Here is a 21,970-nt window from a genome sequence, read left to right on the forward strand (position 1 = left end):
TGTATTTAGTTTATTTTCACTTACTGAGATATGTCTCACCCTAACTTAAATAATTTTCAATAAACTCAGAAAGACCAGCGGATCGAGGCCGTCGTTGAGTTAGTTGTACTACCCCTCTAGGAGGGTAAGTTTTGAACTAGGATCAAAAGATTTTTTATGTAGGATCCTAGATATATTTTTGGATTTTTTGGGGCTTGTATATGAGTACAGTATTATTGTGGATTGTAGTTAATTCTAGTATTATGCACTTTATGGTTTGGCGAATGTAATTTATATTTACTGCTGCTTAGGTTTCCGCTATGTATGTCCTGTATATCCCCGTTACTCACGAGTTCGGATTGACTTTATTAAATATGATTAATTTTGTAGTAAGTTAAACAGGTCGTTACAACTATTCTTTCGTACCAGGTTGTGCCAAAGAACTTTTTTACCCTTAGTTCTCCAAAAATGATAAGCATTCGAGCACTTAAATTTCCCCTCTGCATCCCATTGCTTCAGTTGTATATCTACTTTGTTGCAATCACCACATTGGACAAGCAGCAAGTCTCGAATCTCAACTAGTTTCTTGAAGAGGGGAGAGTCATCATGCTTAAATGAGGCCTCCCATATATTGCTCCCTTTAAGATAGGCATGACTCGCCCATTTTGACCAAAGAGCATCCTTTTTGTTGTGTATATTCCGAAGGGTTTTGGCGAGTAGTGCTTTGTTCCAACATTTAAGATCCATCCTCCCTTTTCGGCACGCAAACCTCCTTCCAAGCGACCAATGGTTCCTCCCCCCCCCCCCCCAAAACAAAAAAAATAAAAAGATCCTACATAGCTTGATTAAATGAGCCAAAACTGTAAAATTGTATTACCACATTTAGGATGAAACCTAAACTCCGAACAGTTCTCCAGATTCTTAAGGAATCTATAGAGGCATTCCATGCATAGGACAAGCAATATTGGGGATAAGGAGTCACCCTGTCGAAGTCCCTTCCTACCCTCAAGAAAACCATACAGGCCACCATTTACAGAAATAGAATACGCAATAGTAAAGACACTGCATAACCCAACCCACCAAAGCTGCAGGAAACCCAAATGCACCAGCATGCTCTTCAGAAAACCCCAAGAAACTAAGTCATATGCCTTTTTGAGGTCAATTTTAATCATGCAACGGAGGGAACCCATCCTCTGCTACTTTTACCTCACTAAATGTTAAATCTAATGGCTTGAACATCACAATATTGTGAGAAATTTTAATGCGTGATCTTGGGTACAAAGCTAAAATATATTTCAACAGTGAGATACCATGAAGGTTGGTAACTTGGGAACCTAAATATATGGCATTAGGGCTATTGGCCCCGTGCCCTTGGACTCACCCACTTACATTTTTAATGTACTCCTTTGATGTCCAAATAGAAATAAGGTAATATACTCTTCTACCATGTCCAAGTATACCATGTATATAACAAAATCCAGAAAAAAATAAACTTTGCATTACCATTGCAGTACTAGTATTAATTTGGGGGACTACATTGTTTTGCCTATGTAAGCCTCGTACAATGTGGACGTGGTGCAGTACAATACCACAGCTAATAAGTTCACCGTTAATTCCAAATGTTTAGAGAGCCAAAAAACAATAGCTCTAAAAAGGAAGACACCTTTATGTACAAATACAGCATTTTATGTACAAATACCGCATTCATTCCACTGAAATTTGTCTAAGTCTTCCTCGGATCAACTCCAAGGCGTTAATGCAACGGGTAAGTGAACATCCACTCCCTTGAATGAAAAGCATTTTCCCGCAATGTAAAAAAGGAGTTCCTTTCTCAACTGATACAAACGACACACACTTCCCGACTCGCTCGAGTCTACCATGAACAAACCGCTAATTAGATAAATAATATTTTTGACAAACAATATTCATCATCCGTACTCCCTCAAAAAGTAACACTAGCTAATCACTCTACAATGCAGCCAGTACTATGGGCTAGTTAAGGCGGTTGACGCTTAGAGCGGGGCAAAAGGGCGAGTAGAATCTTCTTCCTTGGTCCCTACAAATCAAACCACCTTCATAAGAACAGAAATAGCTCTAGTAAAATGGAACCATAATAATAATAATAATAATAATAATAATAATAATGATGAAGAAGAAGAAGAAGAAGAAGAAAAATAAAATCTAAATATTTCAAGGACAGGCAAGGGGCCCTTAACCAGGCTCTACGGTCATTATCCCTACTTTCTCATTTCCAGTTATCAAGAATTACTAACTTGCCCTCTTCACAAAGAGATCCACCAACCCAAAAGCTTATCCAAACCAATTTCCTACTCAAAAATGTACCAAGTCCATGAAAGGCAGAAAAAATCTTAATGTGCTCGTCAAAAACAGGGAAAAAAAACATTCAGTTTCCTACTCAAAAATGTACCAAGTCCATGAAAGGCAGAAAAGATCTTCATGTGCTTGTCAAAAACAGCAATGAAAATGTTAAAGCTTAACATCGAGTTTCAGAATGAACATTGTAAGCATCTATATGATAAATGTGGAAACACATTTGAGAGTCATAAAACCAAGAAATATAACAGTCAAGACAGCTACATCCTTAATCCTGACATCTGTAATCTAATCAGATTATGAGATGGCTAGGGTGTTGGCAAATCTGTCATGTCTGTAGCAGGTTTGATTTTTATGCTGCTTATTGGAGCAAAGGCCCATCTGATATAGGATGAGACATGGGTATTTGGATGGATCGTTTTGACACAATTTGGAAGCCTATGCCAAAGAATAGGGCCAAAGGATTACTGGGTCTTAAACCCAAATGTGCTTAGTAAATTAGTTTATTATTTTTTCCAGTTTGCTTCTAAATAGTTATATGTGTTTTGGAGGCTTGTGTTTGTGTATTTCAAGAGTATATTTCTAATTTCATGCATCTCTAGCAGTATATGTGTAACTTCTTGCATTACAGACTTTCTCTTATTTGTACATAATTTTTGAATTTGAATTTAGAGTTCAGAAATGTTCTTTCCCCCAAGTCTCTCTCCTTCCCCCTCTTCTTCCTTCTTCCCCTTCTCTCCTCTCCCCACCCCCCTCCTCTCTTCCAATTTCTTTCTTTGCTGTAATTCTTGATGTTGTCCTGCATCATTTGGTATAAGAGCCTAAAATAATCGTTCTTTCCCCCACATTTCCCTCTCTTATTCTCTTCTTCTTTCATATTCGCTCCCCTAAAACTCTTTCTTTCTCTCACTATTTCTGATTTCTACAAAATCTTGAAGAGAACTCTTCTTCCTTTCCTCCTGATGCAGGGGCAGCATCAACGGTCTGCGGCCATGGAAGAAATAAGAAGAAATTGAAGAGGACGGGGACAGGAGGGAGGAGATGCAAGGGGGAGCTCACATTCACTTCTCAAATTCAAATTCAATAAACTGCTTACAACATGGCTATCACACACTATTTATAAGAAAGCCTCTGAACACATGAAATTACACAAATGCCCCTAAAACAACATTACATTACAAATATAACCCCACAACAACAAGACTTAAGTCCCACTAGGTGAGGTCGGCTTCATGAATCCTTTTCCGTCGATTCACCCGATCTAGAGTGCTCTTCTCTATTAGATTAAGGGCTATTAAATCCTTCATCTCATTTCAAATTATTTTAGGCCTACCTCTACCCCTTTCCATGTCGGAAACAATAACTCACTCACTCCTCCTTACAGGTTCTTTATTAAGCCTGCGTTTCAAATGCCCAAACCATCTAAGTTGCTTCTCCCTTATCTTGTTTTCATCCGGTGCTATGCCTAAATTATCGCATATATGCTTATTTCTTACTTCTATCTTTTAATGTTAACCACTCATCCACCTTAACATACACATCTCAACAACTTTCATTTTTTGTACATGTTGTTTCTTAATTGCCCAACATTAAGAACCATAAAGCATATCTAATTTCATAGCCGTCTAAGGTATTCTACAATCACACAACATACCTAACGCACTCCAATTTACACAACCTGTTTATTCTATGCACTACATATTTTTTCAACTTCCCTTTCAGCTTGTCTAATAGATCCAAGATATCTAAATCTATCAATGCTATTAATCGCTTGATTATCCAATTTAGTATTTTCTCTGTTGCTACTCCTTACAGTACTGAAATTACATTTCAGATATTTTGTTTTATTCCTACTTATCATAAACCCTTTAAACTCTAATGTGGCTCTCCAAACGCTCCACTCCTATCATTAAACAACATGATATCATCTGCAACCAATATTCACCAAGGGATCTCATTTTGGAAATTCACTGTTAGTTCATCAATTACTAAAGTAAAAATATAAGGACTCAAAGTAGAACCTTGATGTACACCTATTGTGATTGGAAACTCTTCAGAATCACTTCCTATAGACCTAACACTAATCACTACTCTATCATACATATCCTTAATGACCTCCGTATATCTATCACAAACTCCCTTCTTTTCTAATACCCACCAAAAAACTTTTCTAGATACTCTATCATAAGTTTTCTCTAAGTCAATAAAAATCATATGCAAGTCCATTTTCCTAAACTTTTTCATTAAATTTCTTAAAAGATCAACAGCTTTTTTTATTGATCTCCGAAAGATAAAACCAAATTGATTTTCTAATATCATTGTTTCTAATCTTATTCTATGTTCAATTACCCTTTCCCATAATTTTATCGTATGACTCATAATCTTAATTCCACGATAGTTATAATAGTTTTGAATATCGCCTTTATTTTTGTACAAAGGTACTAACGTACTTTTCCTCCATTCTTCAAGCATTTTCTTGATTTTTATAATAGTGTTGAATATATTAGTTAACCAAATAATTTCTTTATCCCCTAAACATTTCCAAACTTCAATTAATATTTTATCTGCTCCTATAGATTTCCCACTTTTCATTTTTCTTAATGTCCTCTTAACTCCGAGGAGATTTTGATACCTTGGATTTATTATGCAAGCTGAAAGAAAAATTGAAGATGATGTAATGCATAGAATTAAAGTAGGTTGGGTAAAATAGAGAAGTGTTTCAAGTGTGCTTCGTGATAGTAGAATACCCTTAAAATTAAAAGGGAAGTTTTATAGGTCAGCTATAAGACCAACTATGCTATATGGACCAGAGTGTTAGATGACGAACAAATAGAATATCCAAAAAGTAAATGTTGCTGAGATGAGAATGCTTAGATGGATGAATGGTATAACATTGGAAGATAAATAAAGGAATGAACATATTCATGGTAAGTTAGGTGTAACTCTTATAGAAAGATAAAAGAGGAACGACAAGATGGTATGGACACTTACAACGTAGGCCACACAGTACGCCAATGAGGAAGAGTTAGTTACAGTGGGGGCCAGCAGTAGAAGAGGTTGAGGTAGATTGAGAATAACTTAGAAGGAGATAGTAAGGATTTAATATCCTTGAATTTATCAAAAGAAATGGTCCATGATTACATAAATTAGAGGAAAAGGATTCATATAACTGGCCCCACCTAGTGGGACTTAAAGCTTGATTTTGTTGTTGTTGTTGTTATCTTAACTTCAAGGACTCTAATTTTATGAATAAATCTCCTATTTTAGTCTTCTTCTCATTTGTCATTTTCAAATTCAATCTTTCATTTTGGTTTTCATTAAACAACTTATCAAAGTATCTCCGCCACCTCTCCTTTATGTTTTCTTCTCTAATTAAGACATTATCATTTTTGTCCTTTATACATTTTACTTTGGACTTTTTTATCCCACTACCAACTTCCTTTACTACTCAAGTATCTTTCTTTGGCGTGACCTAAAACCTCTTTTGCTATCCTTACAATAGAACTTGTCATTTCATTCCAAACAGTATTTACATCAACCTTATCTCCTACTGTCCAATCACACTTTTTGTTCATTTTATCTTTGAATTGTACTATGCATCTCCATTCAAGTTCCAGCATCCAGTCCTCTTCTGATTTATGCTATTCCTTCTCTTCCATTTCTTAATATGTATATTTAATAATAAGACTTTATGCTGTGTAGTCAAACTTTCACTTGAAATAGATTTACAATCCTTACAAGATAGGCAATCCTCGTTCTTATTTAAGAAAAAATCTATTAGGCTTTTATATACCTACTCTTGAAAGTTATTAAATGTTTTTCTCTTTTTTCTAAAGCAAGTACTCAATATAACCAAATCGTAAGACAAATTTTAAGATTGTATTACCAACCTCATTTTTATCTCCATACCCATAGCCTCCATGTATCCTCTCATATCCTTGCCAATGTGACCGCTCATATCAGTTCTTATGAATGTCTTTTCAGACATTGGTATCCCTTGTAAAATACTATCCACATCTTCCCAAAATTGTCTTTTCAAATTTTCTACTAAGCCTATTTACAGAGCATAGGCACGAATGATGCTCACTATCTCTAGGCCTAATGATCCTATTCCCTATTCTTTTAACATCTACTACATTATCTTTTTAGGTCTTTATCTACAACAATACTCAACCCGTTTTTATGATTCTCTTTACCAGTGTACTAACGTTTAAATCCTAATTTTTCAATTCCTCTAGCTTTCTCTCCTACCAATTTCGTCTCTTAACATAAATTAAGTTAATTCTTCCTTCTAAACATTATTTTCATTATTTCTGTACTTTTTCCCGTAAGTCCCTATATTCCAAGTTGCTAATCTTATCTTAGTTTCTTGTGCTAACTTTTTAACCCTCTCCCTTTTATATTGACCCAATCTATTCCCTTAACTTAGGTGAATTAGGTAAGAATTTATGATAATAAGATTTGACAGTATTTTATGTTGGTTGTTAGCTACCAAACACAACCTTGCTCCTTTATCCGAGCTTGGGACTAGCTGTCTGATATAACCCTATAATACACAAATACAACAAGCAAGCCCCCAACATACATTATCATAATACAAGCAAACTACAGACACAAACAACTAACTAATTAAGCCATTTGCGTTCAGACCCAATAAACTATTGACCATATTCTTCGACATAGCTCTCCAAACTAGGTCCAAATGATCCATCCAAATACCCACTTCTCATCCAAGATCAGCTCCTCTTCCTCCATCCCTTTACATATTTCTATCTCTCTCATCTCCCCTTGGGCACAATACCATATTGTTGTTCTATTCTCTTCTATCCCATAATCTTCCATGCATCAATAATCATTCTCCATTCATCACTCTCTTTATATCCACACCATCCACAAATATGCAATTTTCAGTCCCCAATCTTTCGCACAAAAAAAAAAAAAAAAATGCAATTACTAGAGGTAATAGCTGCTGGCCTTCAATTTTGAAAACCACTTTCCATCAAATATTTTTCACACCATCACCACGGGCCAAACCACCCCCTCCCCCAACAAATATATACACATCCCCTGAAATTTCATTGCCGCCTAATCAATGGTGAAGCCCCATGCACCAGCCAAACATCTTCCAACTATCAACAAGAATCCCCAATGTCCTCGACTTATTTCTTCACAGTGCCACCACCATTGAGCTAAGCATCCCTTAATATACCACCACCCAAAATTCCATCGCTAGAGGACACTCACTAACAACACACGCCCCATGCGCTAGCAACGTGTGTGAGGAGAGCTGCCAATCTCTCCTACAAATTCCATAATTGCAATAAGTTAGTTCCAACTGCAAGATTTTGGGTTTTTCTATTTTGATCTATCACATGATGTTTTGATCTACATATGGGGATGTATCAAAGACGACTTGTGTAACACAATATGAGCCATATGTGTTATTAGTGATGCTATTTGAGTTGACAAATGTGCTAGCAACATTCTGCGCCTTGAAAAACCATGTATTTTCATCATTACCTAGACAAGTTTGTTGTGATATACTTGGATGACATTATTGTCTTCAATTCCACCTTGAAGGAACATAAAGAGCATTTATAGAAGGTGTTCAAAATGTTGAAAGAGAAAAATCTGTACATGAAGAGAGAGAAATGCTTTTTTGCTCAATCAAGCAACAAATTCCTTGATCATGTGATTGACCAAGGTCATATCTGAATGGATATGGAGAAGGTGAGAGCTATTTAATACTAGAAGATCCCAACAGCAACGAAAGAGTAGCATTTCTCTTTTGGACTTGCCAACTATTATAGAAAGTTTGTAGAGGGGTATTCGAGGAGAGCCGCCCCTTTCCTAGAACTGCTGAAAAAGGGTGTCTCCTTCAATAGGGAGCATTTTGAAGGATGCCATGGAACTTCTGACAACTTGAAGGATGCCAAAATGAGAAATTAGAAACTTGTTATTCCAGACATCATGAAACCCTTCGAGGTTCAAGCAAATGCATCAAACTATGCCCCTAGTGTAGTCTTGTTGCAAGATGGGCACCATTGCATACGAGAGCTTAAGCTTAGTGAAGCTAAACGAACGAACACAGCTTAAAAGAAAGAGATGCTAGTAGTGACACATTGTCTTCGCACCTACCTGCTTGTGTTGAAGTTTGTGGTAAAAATAGATAAATCGGCTACTAGTCACCTCTTTACATAGCCAAAATTATCTCCCAAGTGGACCTGTTGGCAAGAGTTCCTAGCGGAATTTGATTTCTTATTCAAGAACAAGGCGGGGCAAATGAACCAAGTAGCAAATGCACTAAGCATGAAGGTTGAGCTTGCGATCTTACAAATAGTAACTTACTTGAAAATAAGGTTACCACAATAGTGCGGGAGCACATTAAAGAAAACCTTGCCAAAGATTTAGTTGCCCAAAACCTCATAAAATTAGCAAAAAAGGGCAAAATATATCAGTTCTAATTAGAAGATGGAATGTTGATCACATATGATAATTGGCTCTTTGTCTCGAGCAGGAGATATAAGGAAAAGATGACTAAGAATGTCATGACACCATGTGGCATGTCATCTAGTATGCATCGCATATTGACATTGCCAAAGCAAAGGTATCACTGCCCACAAATGTGTGATAATGTGGTTGAGTATACTTGAACTTGTCTCACCTACTAACAAGACAAGGTAGAGTGGGAGCGGAAGAAGATTGCAGAGTTGCTACAACTCCTAAGTACCAAATAGACCGTGGGAGATGTCTCACTTAAAATTAAATCACCAACCTTCAAAAAGCAGGAGACATAGGGTCTATACTTGTTATTATGGACAGATTTTCGAACTACGATACTTCCATACCCACACCAAAGTACTATTTGGCAGAGGGGCCAACACAATTGTTTTCCAAACACATTGTGAAGTATTGGGGTGTTTCTTAAGACATTATTAGTGACTAAGACTTAAGATTCACTGGAAACTTCTAGAAAAAACCTTACAAAATTCTCAATTCACTGTTTGACATCTCTTCAAGTTACCACCCATGAACAGATGAATAGACGGAGAGATTCAACGGGCTACTAGAGGAGTACTTGCACATTTCGTCACCGTCAATCAAAAATTGATTACTCAATGTTGCTCAATTCCGTTTCATAACCCAAAAGAGCTAAACAACCAACAAGAGTCCTATTGAGCTTGTTATAGGCTAGTAGTCGTTGTTACCTCACACAGTGGACAAACCATATATAGGAAAGAGTCCAAGAGCATGCATCTTCATCAGAGAATGGAGATGGAATGCAGAGATTGCCTAAGCCAAACTGGAAAAGCTTCCAAGCGAATGAAGATGTGGATAGATCAAGTGAGACGACCGTTGCAGTTCAATGTAGGTAACTTGGGGCTTGTTAAGCTCCATCCTAAACAAATCACGTCACTAATGGGTTGAAATAAGAGACTACTTCACAAATATAAAGGACCGATCCCCATCTTGGCTAAAGTCGGGAAGGCCTCATACAAGGTTGAACTTTCAACTTGAATGAAAGTGCATCATGTATTTCATGACATTCAACACTGACACTGAAGATCCAAGCAAAAGCCAATCAACCAGAGCACCACTAAAGACAACGAAATCTAACAAAAGGGAAGTTGAAGTCATCCTTCCAAACAAAGAGTTCGCATCATCAAGGAAGAAGTGACACAAGTTCTTAGTGAATATCACGAACCAAGCTTGTTCACGGGTTTATGCTTGCCTATGGCTGCTTTCTCACCACCAACTCTTCAAGTCTCATAAGTAAGCTGCCAATCATCCCATGTTCAGCTGCAAGAGATGTCCAACCCACTCTTCTAAATAAACAGAATAAAATCCCAATAAAGATATGTCCATAAGACAAACAATTTCAGCTTTGACCTCCTAAGGAATCCATTCACCATGTTTTCTCATTTGGGTAATGAAGACCCCTTCATATTCCACCAAGTAATCCTGCACTTCTTTGTTCTAGCCTTGGATTTGCAACCCGCCCCCTTACGCCCTTAACACCTTCAACGTGTCCACCTCTACGATCATAATTCACACGACGCAAATCTTTTAATTTCTCTCTCCTTTCTTCTTAAAGAAGTTCTACTCTTACTCTTTTCTTCACTTCTGTTCTCTCCAGCTTCTATCCAAGTTCAAGAGAAGGTCCACTACTTCTTTCTCAACCCTGGAATAGAAAATCCCAGAATTTCCTTTGCTGCTATTTTCCCTCCGCCCTCATCTGTTAGGATTTAGTGGATCCACCCCACATGGGCATCAAATGATTCACTTTTTTACATCCAAGGCAAAACCAAAATGAAGATTATCAGTCCTCTCAATCAATTTAAAACAACATCAAGGCATGAAGAAGTGCAAGACTCACTTCATCTCTAAAAAATTGTAGTAGTAATTGGTGGTAGAAACTTACAAGGACCAACGCTTCCCACTTCCCACTTCCCACCATTAAGCCTAATAGGACAAACTTCAAAATTTGAAATATGGTTTCATAAAATGAGAATTGATCAATGGACAAACAAATTATTTTTGTTTCTTTCCTCCCTTTCTTTTTCTCAAAAAATTCTGTTTCCCTATTAAAAATATCATAAAGCAAATAAGAACCATTCTACCTAGAAAAATGCGAGTATATGATGATGTAGACAACCATAACACCAAAAAAAATGTAAAATAAAAGAGATAATAAAAGCCATGGAAATATTAGAAAAAAAATGAAATGACAATACCATTGGTATCCCCAACTCCTTCAGGTCTTTATCTCCCATCTGCCTCAATGCAGTCATATCCACCTGCAATTTAGCAGAAACACATCCAAAGTAAACCATGTTCAAAAGAGAGGAGGGAACATGTAGTAGCTCACTTGGAAATCAAAATATTTCACCAAAGCAACCGCCAGAACTCTTGCTGAATTTAAAATTTTCTCTTTTCTTCATAGATTAAAATCCATTAATAAGTAAATAAAAGCACAGTAGATGAAGGATAACACAAATCAATGAATCACCTAATTACAATAATGCTGCCCTCCAATCCCTGGAAGATCAGACAGGGGCATTCCCCCCCCCCCCCAACCTCAAAAAAATTCCAAATGAATGCAAGAAAGTTTAACTCTATCCAACAGTAGAGACGGCGATGTCCTCTGAGCTTTGAACATCATTGCATTCCTCTCAAGCCAGAGCATCCAAAAGATTACATACACTGCATGAATCCACAAAGCCCTCCCTCATCTACTCTTCCCAAAACCTCAATATTCGACTAGTAAGAACTCCTATAGATTTTGCAAAGCCACCCACGCATGACTAAAGCAAGAGAAAATCGCATTCCAAAGTTGTCTCGAAACCCAGCAACAAATAAAAAGGTGAGCACTAGTCTCAAATTCACGACACAACATATATCTAGGTTGAGGTAAGGCCTCCTTACCAATGACAAGTCATTTGCATTAATCCTATGAAGTGCTATGGTCCAAATGAAAGCCCTTTACCTTAAAAGGAACCTTAACCTCAAAAATGACATGGTCCGAATGAAAGCCCAGACCTTAAAAGGAACCTTAACCTTCAAAATGACATGATACAAAGGAAAAGACTAGGTTTTTAAGTGTCAAAAGATGAGTAAAGAAAATTTTAGGGGAAATAAAGGAACTTGAAGAATCCCCTAGCAAGACCTAAGCATCCACCCCCCCCCCCCCCCCCTTGTTTGAGGAATAAAGGGATCCAGCACACACAGCAAAGAAGCATCAACCTCTCATTCATTTAGACTCCTAGAGAAGTGGAAGTCTCAGGAAAGAAAGCCCCCTCTCCCCAGGGTAAAAAAGAAAAAAGTTGTAATTGGTGCATTATGACCAATAGAAAATCTAAAAAGCAGAGGCAACAAAGAGCACCAATGAAGTGTCTTGCACCCAATTGTCCTCCAGAACCGAATTTTATTACCATTATCCCCTTTGAAACAAGTAAGGTGAAAGAAAAAATAAGCAACTTGGGAAACAAGCTTCCTAGGACTCACAAGAGAAACACTGCCACTTCCTCTAGTATCACATCCATTCTAATGAATTCCATACATATTTTTAGCAACCAAATGCCATAGGGAGTCAACCTCTAGGGGGTTCCCATAACCCGCTTTGGCGCAAGGAGTTCATGAGGCTTACTCTTTTCGACCCTAAACAACCTTTTTCAGAAAAGCCAGCGTGTAGGATGTTCGGGAGAAGGGGTTGACGAAGGGCATTAGAGGTTCTGAAAGAAATAATGAATGGGAGCGAAAACAGCAAGTGTTGAAAAGGCACTGAAGTAACTATACCCGGACACAACTCTTTTTCCATAAGATAAATATAAATATAGGCTTATAGAAAAAGTGTATTCGCCAAATCAAAAGAGACAGACGTATATCTACATCCGAAGCAGCGCAGACAAAGAAGTTACATCTAGGGAGTAGTAGTTCCTTTTCTAGAAGGGGTTCTTAGATACCACAATCCCAAGCCCCCTTCAAGATTAGGTCTCCTAATCACATCTCAACTAACAAGATGATCCCTCTTGTCCCTTGTTAACAGACATCCTCTCTCCAAAACCCTCACCAAACTGCAAGAATTCAGAAAGGGGATCAAAAAATATGGGACTGTTAGAAAAAGAAGCAAGTAATATGACCACTATAGCTAGTGAGCACACTTCCCCCCTTCTGACCTCTTTCATACTCTCTCAACCACCAGATTCCCAAAAAACAGCAAACATAGGGCTGCCCCCTAAAGGGTATGATAAAGGACAAGCCAAAGAAGCACAACTTGCCATAGCCCTAAAGCCCTCTAAATCACCAAGATTCAAATTAAAATCAGCCACCCCACTCTTTGTAATGTTGATCATGAATTTCCCAAAAAAAAAAAAGAACCTTTCAGAATTTCCCAACATTATCCTTCTGAAAAATATGGTGTCATCTAAAACACGAAGATGGAACACCTCAACCTCTTTCCTCCCAGCAGATAAAACTCTTTCCTCCCAATGAAAACAGCATATTCGAGAACAGCAAAGCAAGAGGGCATTCAAGAGCAGCTACTTCTCTTCCTTCTGTGGCATTTGTCCCTGAGACTGGTGCTACTCCCTGCCTTCCTTTGTATTCATCCCATCTAAGATGGTACCACCTTCCGCTACAATAACGACTCCTGGTCTAACTCTCTAACTTTATTAAGAAAGAACATAGAATATTAGCCTGTGAAAAAGCATCCATCCTTTTCCAGGACAAATCAATGTCTTGGAGTGAAAAAAGCATGCATGTTTTTAATAAAATATTCCATCGTCGGCATTTTACCATCGTGCGATTATATTAAAGCATCCCTAATTTAGCCTCTAATCACCCTAAATCTTGAGCAAGTGAAATCAACCTACTAAGCCCGCATTTGGAACATCTTAAAAGGTAAGTACTTATTCAAAAAAGTACTTTTTATAAGTATTTGTGTCACAAAACAATGTTTGGTTTACACTTGCATATGTACTTATTTCAACTAGTACTTTTCCTAACAACTTTTTTTAAAGAAAATAATATTTTCTTCAAAAAATATTTATTTTCTAAAAAAATATGTATCTAAAAAAGTACTTATAAGTAATCCCAGACTGCTTTTAGATAAGTATTTTTCCAGAAAAGTACTTTTCTATTAGTGATTCCAAACGATGTAATATATTAATCACCATAATGAACAAGAATGGAGACAAGGGATCTCCTAGACTTAACCCTCAAGAAGCCCTAAACCACTTCGTAGGATGTCCATTAACAATCATCAACTTCTTTATCGAACTAAGACACCTTTTAATCAAAGCCTCCACACTAGCCCAAAACCTTTCTTACCCATCACTTCTAAAAAGCCACAATTCACCACACTATAAACATTTTCAAAATCAATTTGAAAACGACTGCCTTCGTACCCCTCCTCACATCGTCCACCTTGGTAGCACCAAAACCACATCTAAAACTTGCATGTCTTCACTCTTCAATAAAAGCATACAGCGCCATCATCACTTTATCCACCCCCCCCCCCCCCCCCCACAAAAAAACTCTATCTCTTGGAACCTTGTTAAAAAACTACTCACCAAACTATTTGGTCAATAATCCCTCACCCAGCTAGACTACTATTTTCAAGAATAAGGGCTATAAAGGTTGAATTCAGAACTATTGCCACCACTCAATTATCCAAGAAAAAAAACTCATGCCATCTTCTTGCAAAACCTCCTAGCTAACCTGAAAAAAAAAAAAGGCAAACATATAACCACAATGACCTGAAGTTTTATCTTTGTTTATTCTTGCCATATATACGTCTTCAACTTCAAAAGACTGCTCTAACCGAGTAGCCTTATTCACCCTTATGGAACTCCAAAAAAGTCCCACAATTATAATTAATGCTAACAATCCTCTGCATATAAACTCTCATAAAAGTGTGTGATCTCATCTAAAATCGATTTTTGATCCCACACAAGGCTCCACGAAACAGGCTCCAATCCTCTAATAAACTTTTCCTCCTCCGCCCAAAGTCCTATTAGCCACCCCATGAAAAAAGCAATTTTATCCTTAATTTTTTACGCTAGTTCATTCCTTCTCTAAACAAAAGCACCCTCCAATTTATTGCAAAGATATGTCCTAGCCCCTAACCTCCTCACCTAACAACCCATACTCCCCCAACTTATCATCCATCCCTTCGATCACAAGGGGAAAAAATCCTTATTTGTTGGTGCTTTGATATTCCCAAATACCTTTTTATTACATTATTTCAACTTATTTTCCACAAGCTTTAATTTTTTCATCACCCTCCCACCTTTGAACATGCAATACTCCCCAGAAACCTTGGCATCATCCCTAAAAGAAGGGAGCATCAACCAATAGGAATAGAATCTAAGAGCACCAAACAATGATTAGAGATAGGCTTAACTAGAACTTCTGGCACATCATTAGGAGAAAAATCTTCCCAAATGTTTGTAAATAAAAACCTATTAATTCAAGAAGAGCATGTTGACCAGCTCAATCCACCCAATCAAAAATTACCATTGCTAAGTGGAGCATCCCTAAGGCCAAGTCACCAAATAAAAAAATTGAACTTCCTCATGCTACTAGTCACCCACGATCACCTTTGCCCATCCCTTGAGCTCCTAATAACTTTGAAATCATCTCCTACCCAACAAGGACTACAAAAACCAAAAAGTCTAGCTAGCTCATCAAAGAAAACATTTCGCAAAGAAACTATATGGGACCATAGACTGACATAAACCACCAAGCATTTCTCTTTTTCATTCTTCTATTACTTTAGAAGTAAACCTAGGAGACTTCATCACTTCTTTTTTATTTTTATCTCAGATGGTGGGGTGTTAAGCAATAAAAAGCACCAAAGACAGTGGTTGCTTCATCATTACCAAAATAACATTTCCCATCATTCAATTCAGAAACAACCAAAAAAAAAATCAAGGGAAAAGGAGTCCAACATGAGGAAATGGAACAAGTATAGGTTACATTGTGTAGAATTGGAACACTATGAGAAGATTAAGGCATAAAAATCTTCCATATTTCCTTGAAAGCTGTGCATTCAAAAATGAGCTTAAACTATATCAAAGAGTTGAGACAGATGTTTTAGGAGATGTCTTATTCTCTCTTCTGTAAATTCTTCTCCCATCAATGAAATCTCCTCAATTGCTATCAAAAAAATAAAAGGAGTTGAGAAACATGAGGATGGATTAAAAAAAAGCACAACAGCTTCTGAAAATGCTCAAAAGTGGTAAACTTTATTACCTACTTCTCATGCCTTGCTTTATAGAAGATGACTTCTTTACTAGTTAGAATCAAACAAGGTTGGGAATGGAATCAAAAATGTACATCCGCAGGATTTTTCTGGATAATATTGGTCAAATTTTGGTCTCTCCCAGTGCTCAATAATTATAAAGAAGACATACACCAAAGAAAAGGAATTGGAAAAGCGAGTTGAACAATTTAAAAAGCTTCATACTTTTGACCAAGCTTTAAAAGGGGCTTCCTCACAAGGTGATCTGTTCTTTCTTTTTCTCTACCCCCTGTTTTGGAGGCCTTTCTGCACCTCCATTTATGCCACAAAGACAAGTCCTTGGAAGTCCATTCCTTAGGTCCCATTATTTTTCTTTCCTTTTTCTTTAAAATTGGAGATAGCTCTTCTGCCCACTTCAAGGAAAACGTCGGGGTGCGCATATTCCTTTTTCCATAACTTATCCTTGCATTTACAGACTTCCATACCTTCATGGTGCCCAAACTTTGTCTTCTTTCTTTATGGAGGGGTTTCCCTCTCATGGGAAGGGGATGGCTCTGGAAATTTCTCCGGTATATATTTTTTCAAGAGTTGTTGAACAATTTACAACAGCATTCCTTTCCATCAAATAAAGCAATTTGGGAAACAAATCCCACTCCAAAATTAACGCATTCAACTAGACTCGATTCTTAACAGAAACAGTGCTAATAGTTAGTTGAAGATAAATGTCTTAACAAGGCCACCTGTCCAACTATTAGCATAATGTGATGATCTTATAATGAGACAACAGTTAGGTTTATCCAATAATAATAATAATAATAATGAGAACAATTAAGCAACTATAAAGTAATTTATTTACAATTTTGCTGAGCACAGTGTCCATGCAGCTAGCGTGGAAGACTTCATCTAAGCAAAATTTCAGGGCTTTGGTTTTGCAGCAACATGTTAGGTTTGCAATTCCTTAAGTATGATTGAAGGAGAGGAAAGGTAGGATATTTAGGTCTGGTTATGCCAGGCCATTTGCATTGGGATAGAGTTGGTTTTTTGCCTTTGTGGACTTTATCTTTTGGTGTTTTTAGAGGTACTCCTTTTGAATGACTTGCAAAGGGATAGGAGGCTATCATGGAATTTTTTTTTTCCTTTTCTTTTTGGAGGATTTCTTTTCCCTATTTCGTACTCAGTTCCGCAGACCCATTTTCTGGGTAAACCATTCCTACACAATCCTAATGCAAAGACCAACAATAGCTAAAACTCTGCCACCACTCTAAATCTGAGGGGTAATTAAGTGTTAATATCAAAAATTATGAAAACAAAACCAAAAATGAAACAAAATTCAAGAAACAAAAACTAAAATCCGAAAACTAGCGAACTGTTTTGTTAATATTTCCAAAACTAAAACAAATTAAACTTGATAGAATGCTCATTTTTGTCCCTGAATCAAATAAAAATTAAAAAAATATGATTAAATAATAAAATACAAAGAATAAAAATTAAAAATACAGTAATAACAATATTCATTATAATAATTATCTTAATTATTATATTTCAAAGTTCACTTTTAAGGGCAATAAGAACAACTTTATTGTACAAAAAATTTAAATATAAAAAAAAAAAAAACAGAATTAAATGAATTGTATTTTCAAATTTCTGTAATCTTACGGATATTCTAATTTTACTTATATTAATGACATGATTATTTTATTTTTATTTTTATTTTTATTTTTATTTTTATTAAAATTTATACATAATCGACAAAAATTAAATCCGGAAACTAAAGGTTGCAGGAACAAGTGAAAATCTTAAAATATAATCTTCAATTTTTTAGAAATCAGCTGGAAACCAACAGAAGAAACCAAAAACTAGCAATGTAAACAAATGCTTTGTCGTAACCTGTTCTTCATTGAATTGCAACAAAACAGAAAAATAAATGATACGAAACATCCATGATGATTTATCTTAATGCTGTAGCTCTTACCAATAATAGAATATTAACGCTGTGGTTGCATACTCAAACGAAGAAAGAAGTTTAACTATTCAAAGTCTAGAAATCTCCCACAGATTGGAATAATAACGAGAATTTTTCATCTCCCATTCGATGGCATTAGGATTAACACTTCCAACAGAAATCCAGCATTTTATATCCCTCCATACACCAAGTAATCCTCCATTTCATTTCATCTTTTTTAATCTTCAATGATGGAGGAACTCACCAGTGCAGGCCCTTGAAACACATCTTGCAGGAGCTAGGTAAGCCTGTCACCAGTCGGTAGTGACCCTTCATACCAAAAAAATACAACTTCCCTGATCGAGGGTCGCTTGATTTATCCTTCACACATTTCCTAGATTGCAGCCTAAAATCCTATACTAAATGCTTCCGAATTCCAACATATTCATGCTCATGGTCTTTTCTATTGTGCACTTTTTCAGAAATCAAGGGATAGAGGCTTACAAATTATAAACAAGATACAATAAAGATAATATCAAAATCCAACTACCAAAAAATATCAGGATTTCATTTAAGAAGAAGCCTGTCATTAAACAGTGATAAAAATAACAGGTCCCTCACCTCCTCAGCCTGAAATGAAATCGCATACTTTTCCAAACCAAGTGAATGCAACAGGCCAGAAACAGTTGCTGGTTCCTCACCCTGTAGAAAAGCCCAAAATAAATAATGAGAACTGCAAATAGCTGAACTATGGTTTCAAGATTTATTTGATAGGGAAGGATTTTAAAAACAGCATCACCTCAATCAAAAAGGAGGGCCTAAAGCCACATAAATAATCAGTAGGCATGGATAGCTATAATTTCAAGCTTTATTTGACACTAAGGATTTTTGAAGTATCATCAATCACTCAAATGCATTTCAAGAGGCGTCTTAAAACCTCATAAACATGCCAAGCGATCATTTGCATAACTTCATGCCAAAGAAAGGAGAATTCAGACACTAGAAGTAGCCACTGGGCTACAATCCACATGCATAGCATTAAGCAATTAATATTAGAAAAAATCCAGTTTAGAATGTAGCTTACATTAGCATCAACATGAGTGGAGAGCCTATGAAGCATCAACACACCACTTACGTGGCACATTGGTGAGCAGATGTGTCTAAATGTGTCACACTATATCAGTATATCAGTAAGTTCTGTGCCTCACATGCGCATGGCACAGCATGGAAACATAATTGACATGCAGGGACAGCTTTGACATAAATTGTTCAAATGATCAGGGGGACTTTTTTGTAGAAATGAAAAAATGTAGTCAAAAAATAAAAAGAGCTGTTAAAGCTTAAGAGACTAGGGGGAGAAGAGACTCCATAGGAAGCATCACCATTGTCCAGAAAAACATAACAGTTGGATTATCCACTCATGGAAATCTTTCAGACAAATCTTACACTTCTCACTTACAAAGACTGCAACTTGTAAGTTTTAGTTGGTTTTGTGCATGCACTTCTATAATCTCTGAGCTTTGAAGGTTGATTTTGTTGTTATCATTACATAATCTATATTCACATTTATTTGATTTTATTGTTATCATTACATACATATTCACATTTATTTGATCTTATTGTTATCATTACATAACCTAGACTGCATTGAATGGAAGAACGAGATACATACAGCCAACCCCACCAAGCAGGATTTGAGGCTTTATAATTCTTCTTTTTTGTGTAAGAGCAGATCTTGGAATGTCAGTAAGGCTTCTCTATGACAAATTGAGATTCATGAGTTAAAAGTCATAGAACAGCCTCTTCTCATGTGGAGGCAAAGACTGCATAAATCTGAACCTCCCCAGACCCCGCTTTTGTCAGAGCCTTGTGCACTATGCCACTGTTTTTTCATTATAAGTTGTGATTCTCATTTATGCATACTCTCAACCTTTTCCCATCGCCCATACACAGAGATACGCACACGCGCACAGAGAAACACACACATGTTTGTGCATGCACATAGACACAGATTTTCTCCTTACATATATATGTCATAGAGGCACTAAAATCATCAACATGAACAGAATGGTAGAAAAAAGCGCTAGTGTTGTGTTAGAAGAACTAGAGATGGCAGGTGCTTGTACCATATATGAATTTTTATGCACAATGCCACGCATAGGCATAGGTTGTGCAATTGGCTTGGCATATTCAGAGGTAGCTTTCATTGTAATAGGTGCAGGGCCTGTTGACCTAGAAGGATTAAGAACATCATTGCTCAAAAATCGTCCACTTCTAGAAGCATCAATTGACCTTACTGATGGCATTTGCCGCAGCTGACCAACATTTCTTGGTGGTGAGAGGCCCCTGGAAGTCCTAAAGATTCTATCTGGGGACCTATGTCTTAATCCATCCGCAGTCCACAAAGTGCTTGATTTTCTCATCGGCTGCCCTAGGAGCAAATCATCAGCGCTCTCAGTTCGAGGTAATCGCCTGAAAAATGTTCCTTCCTTTCTTTCAGGCATTTGTTGCATCATATTAAATCGCATGGGAGGACGATCAGTTCTCAATATCTTTTCACGTCGCTCTATCCTTCTATGCTCTTCAACATCACTCTCTGTCTGCCTAGAAAGCCTTCTCTGCATCAACTTCAGTCGAAGGTCATTTCGACCAACCCGAGCATCTTCACTTATATTAAGGCACCAAGGTCAACACATAAAAAGTACTCTGACAAACTCAACAAAAAGAAGTTGGCATAAGAAGGATTCAAAAAAGTCATGCTAGTTAGTTTGTTACCATTCCGTCCATGGTCACTAGGACTCCATTTCATACCATCCCCCCGGTGCCTGGAAGAGCAAATTCAACCCATCATTGCAAATCAGGGACAAATGTTCAAAAAAGCTAAATTAGAAACAAGAAAATTACTAAACCCAAACTCTCTCAATGATTCAGAGTCTATCCATACATAATCCACAATTAAATTAAGTCAAGAAAAAGTATTTCAAAGATAGATGGCCGCACCTCTTGTTCAATGACAACGAACTGTCCACATTGTTCCCCAATCTCTCCCTTAAAGATCTTTTGCTCCCCGATAAAAGCCGAGAGTCAGCACGAACACCATCTGATATCGTTCCTGGCCTCTTCACCACCTTCTAAACATTGTAAAATAGTGATAAATCAAGGAATAAACAGCATCACATTTAGGTCAAATAAATTAATTTTAATCCCAAGCATCCGCAAGCTAACCAATTCAACGATCATCAATTCTTTAAAAGAGCTGCGAATGCCAAAGAATTAATGCTTTTGAACAGAACTTACGCAGCACAACAGACACAGTGAGTTAAATAACACAATAATCAAGCCATTAGAGTGAAGCTCATGGAACCCTAATATGCCCTAATAAACCGAAAACTCAGCTGAGAAACTCGAAATAAAGACAGAAGACGGCACACCTGACCAGTGCGCCCCAGGGTGATGGTGACCCGGGGCTCCGACATAGCTCGCGCAAATACTCCAAAATTCAGTAGCTGCTATGGAAACTATATGCATCCTACCCTGCCAAGAAAATTATTCCAAACGAGAGAGAGAGATCGACATCTTCGAAACCCTAATGACATTGCCAAGGGGCGATAGGAAAATGGGGAGCGAGATGGAAAAGGAAACGGCATATGCAGTTTCGTCATGCAGAATAACAAGAGGCCCAAAAACGTAATTTCAGGTCGAGTCAAAGTCAAGCGACTTGGCTGCAGCACGCGCTTTGAACATTGTGATCACAAGGGCGCGTTTGGTATAAATCGTGCAAAATGGGTGGAGTCAATTATCCGATCATTTAAATGGTTTTGAGTTTAACAGAAGGGACCCATTTATAAATAAATTAATTAAACTTAACCTGTTTAATAAATGTGTTAAGCGAATTTGAGTTAGGTATCGGCCAAATAAACATCTTAAAAGATTTTATAAAACCTTTATCAGTTAGTTTTTGACTTTTTTAA

General features: G+C 37.0%; 1 protein-coding gene across 4 annotated transcripts; it reads right to left on the bottom strand.

The window, feature by feature from the left end:
* Window positions 1-1,461: 1,461 nt before the first annotated feature.
* Window positions 1,462-21,684, bottom strand: LOC131168220 (uncharacterized). Of its 4 annotated transcripts, none has more exons than XM_058127510.1 (7): window positions 21,431-21,684; window positions 21,000-21,130; window positions 20,775-20,824; window positions 20,126-20,661; window positions 18,621-18,701; window positions 11,049-11,111; window positions 1,462-2,035 (listed from the first exon to the last, which is right to left on the bottom strand). In XM_058127510.1, exons 1-7 carry the CDS (start codon window positions 21,473-21,475, stop codon window positions 1,976-1,978), a joined length of 966 nt encoding a protein of 321 aa, XP_057983493.1. In that variant the 5' UTR covers window positions 21,476-21,684; the 3' UTR covers window positions 1,462-1,975. The 4 variants fall into 4 exon arrangements, with proteins under 4 accessions (XP_057983493.1, XP_057983494.1, XP_057983496.1 ...); XM_058127511.1 differs by having other exon boundaries at window positions 21,000-21,127; window positions 21,431-21,681; XM_058127513.1 differs by having other exon boundaries at window positions 20,297-20,661; window positions 21,000-21,127; window positions 21,431-21,656.
* Window positions 21,685-21,970: the final 286 nt, after the last annotated feature.

This window comes from Malania oleifera, chromosome 11 (assembly GCF_029873635.1).
Source record: "Malania oleifera isolate guangnan ecotype guangnan chromosome 11, ASM2987363v1, whole genome shotgun sequence".
NCBI lineage: Eukaryota > Viridiplantae > Streptophyta > Magnoliopsida > Santalales > Ximeniaceae > Malania > Malania oleifera.

Coding starts and splice junctions, on each gene's coding strand:
- LOC131168220 (XM_058127510.1), bottom strand. CDS start 21,475: ATGTCGGAGCCCCGGGTCACCATCACCCTGGGGCGCACTGGTCAG. Junction 21,131..21,430: donor CCCTGGGGCGCACTGGTCAG/GTGTGCCGTCTT, acceptor TACAATGTTTAG/AAGGTGGTGAAGAGGCCAGG. Junction 20,662..20,774: donor TAGTGACCATGGACGGAATG/GTAACAAACTAA, acceptor ATATAAGTGAAG/ATGCTCGGGTTGGTCGAAAT.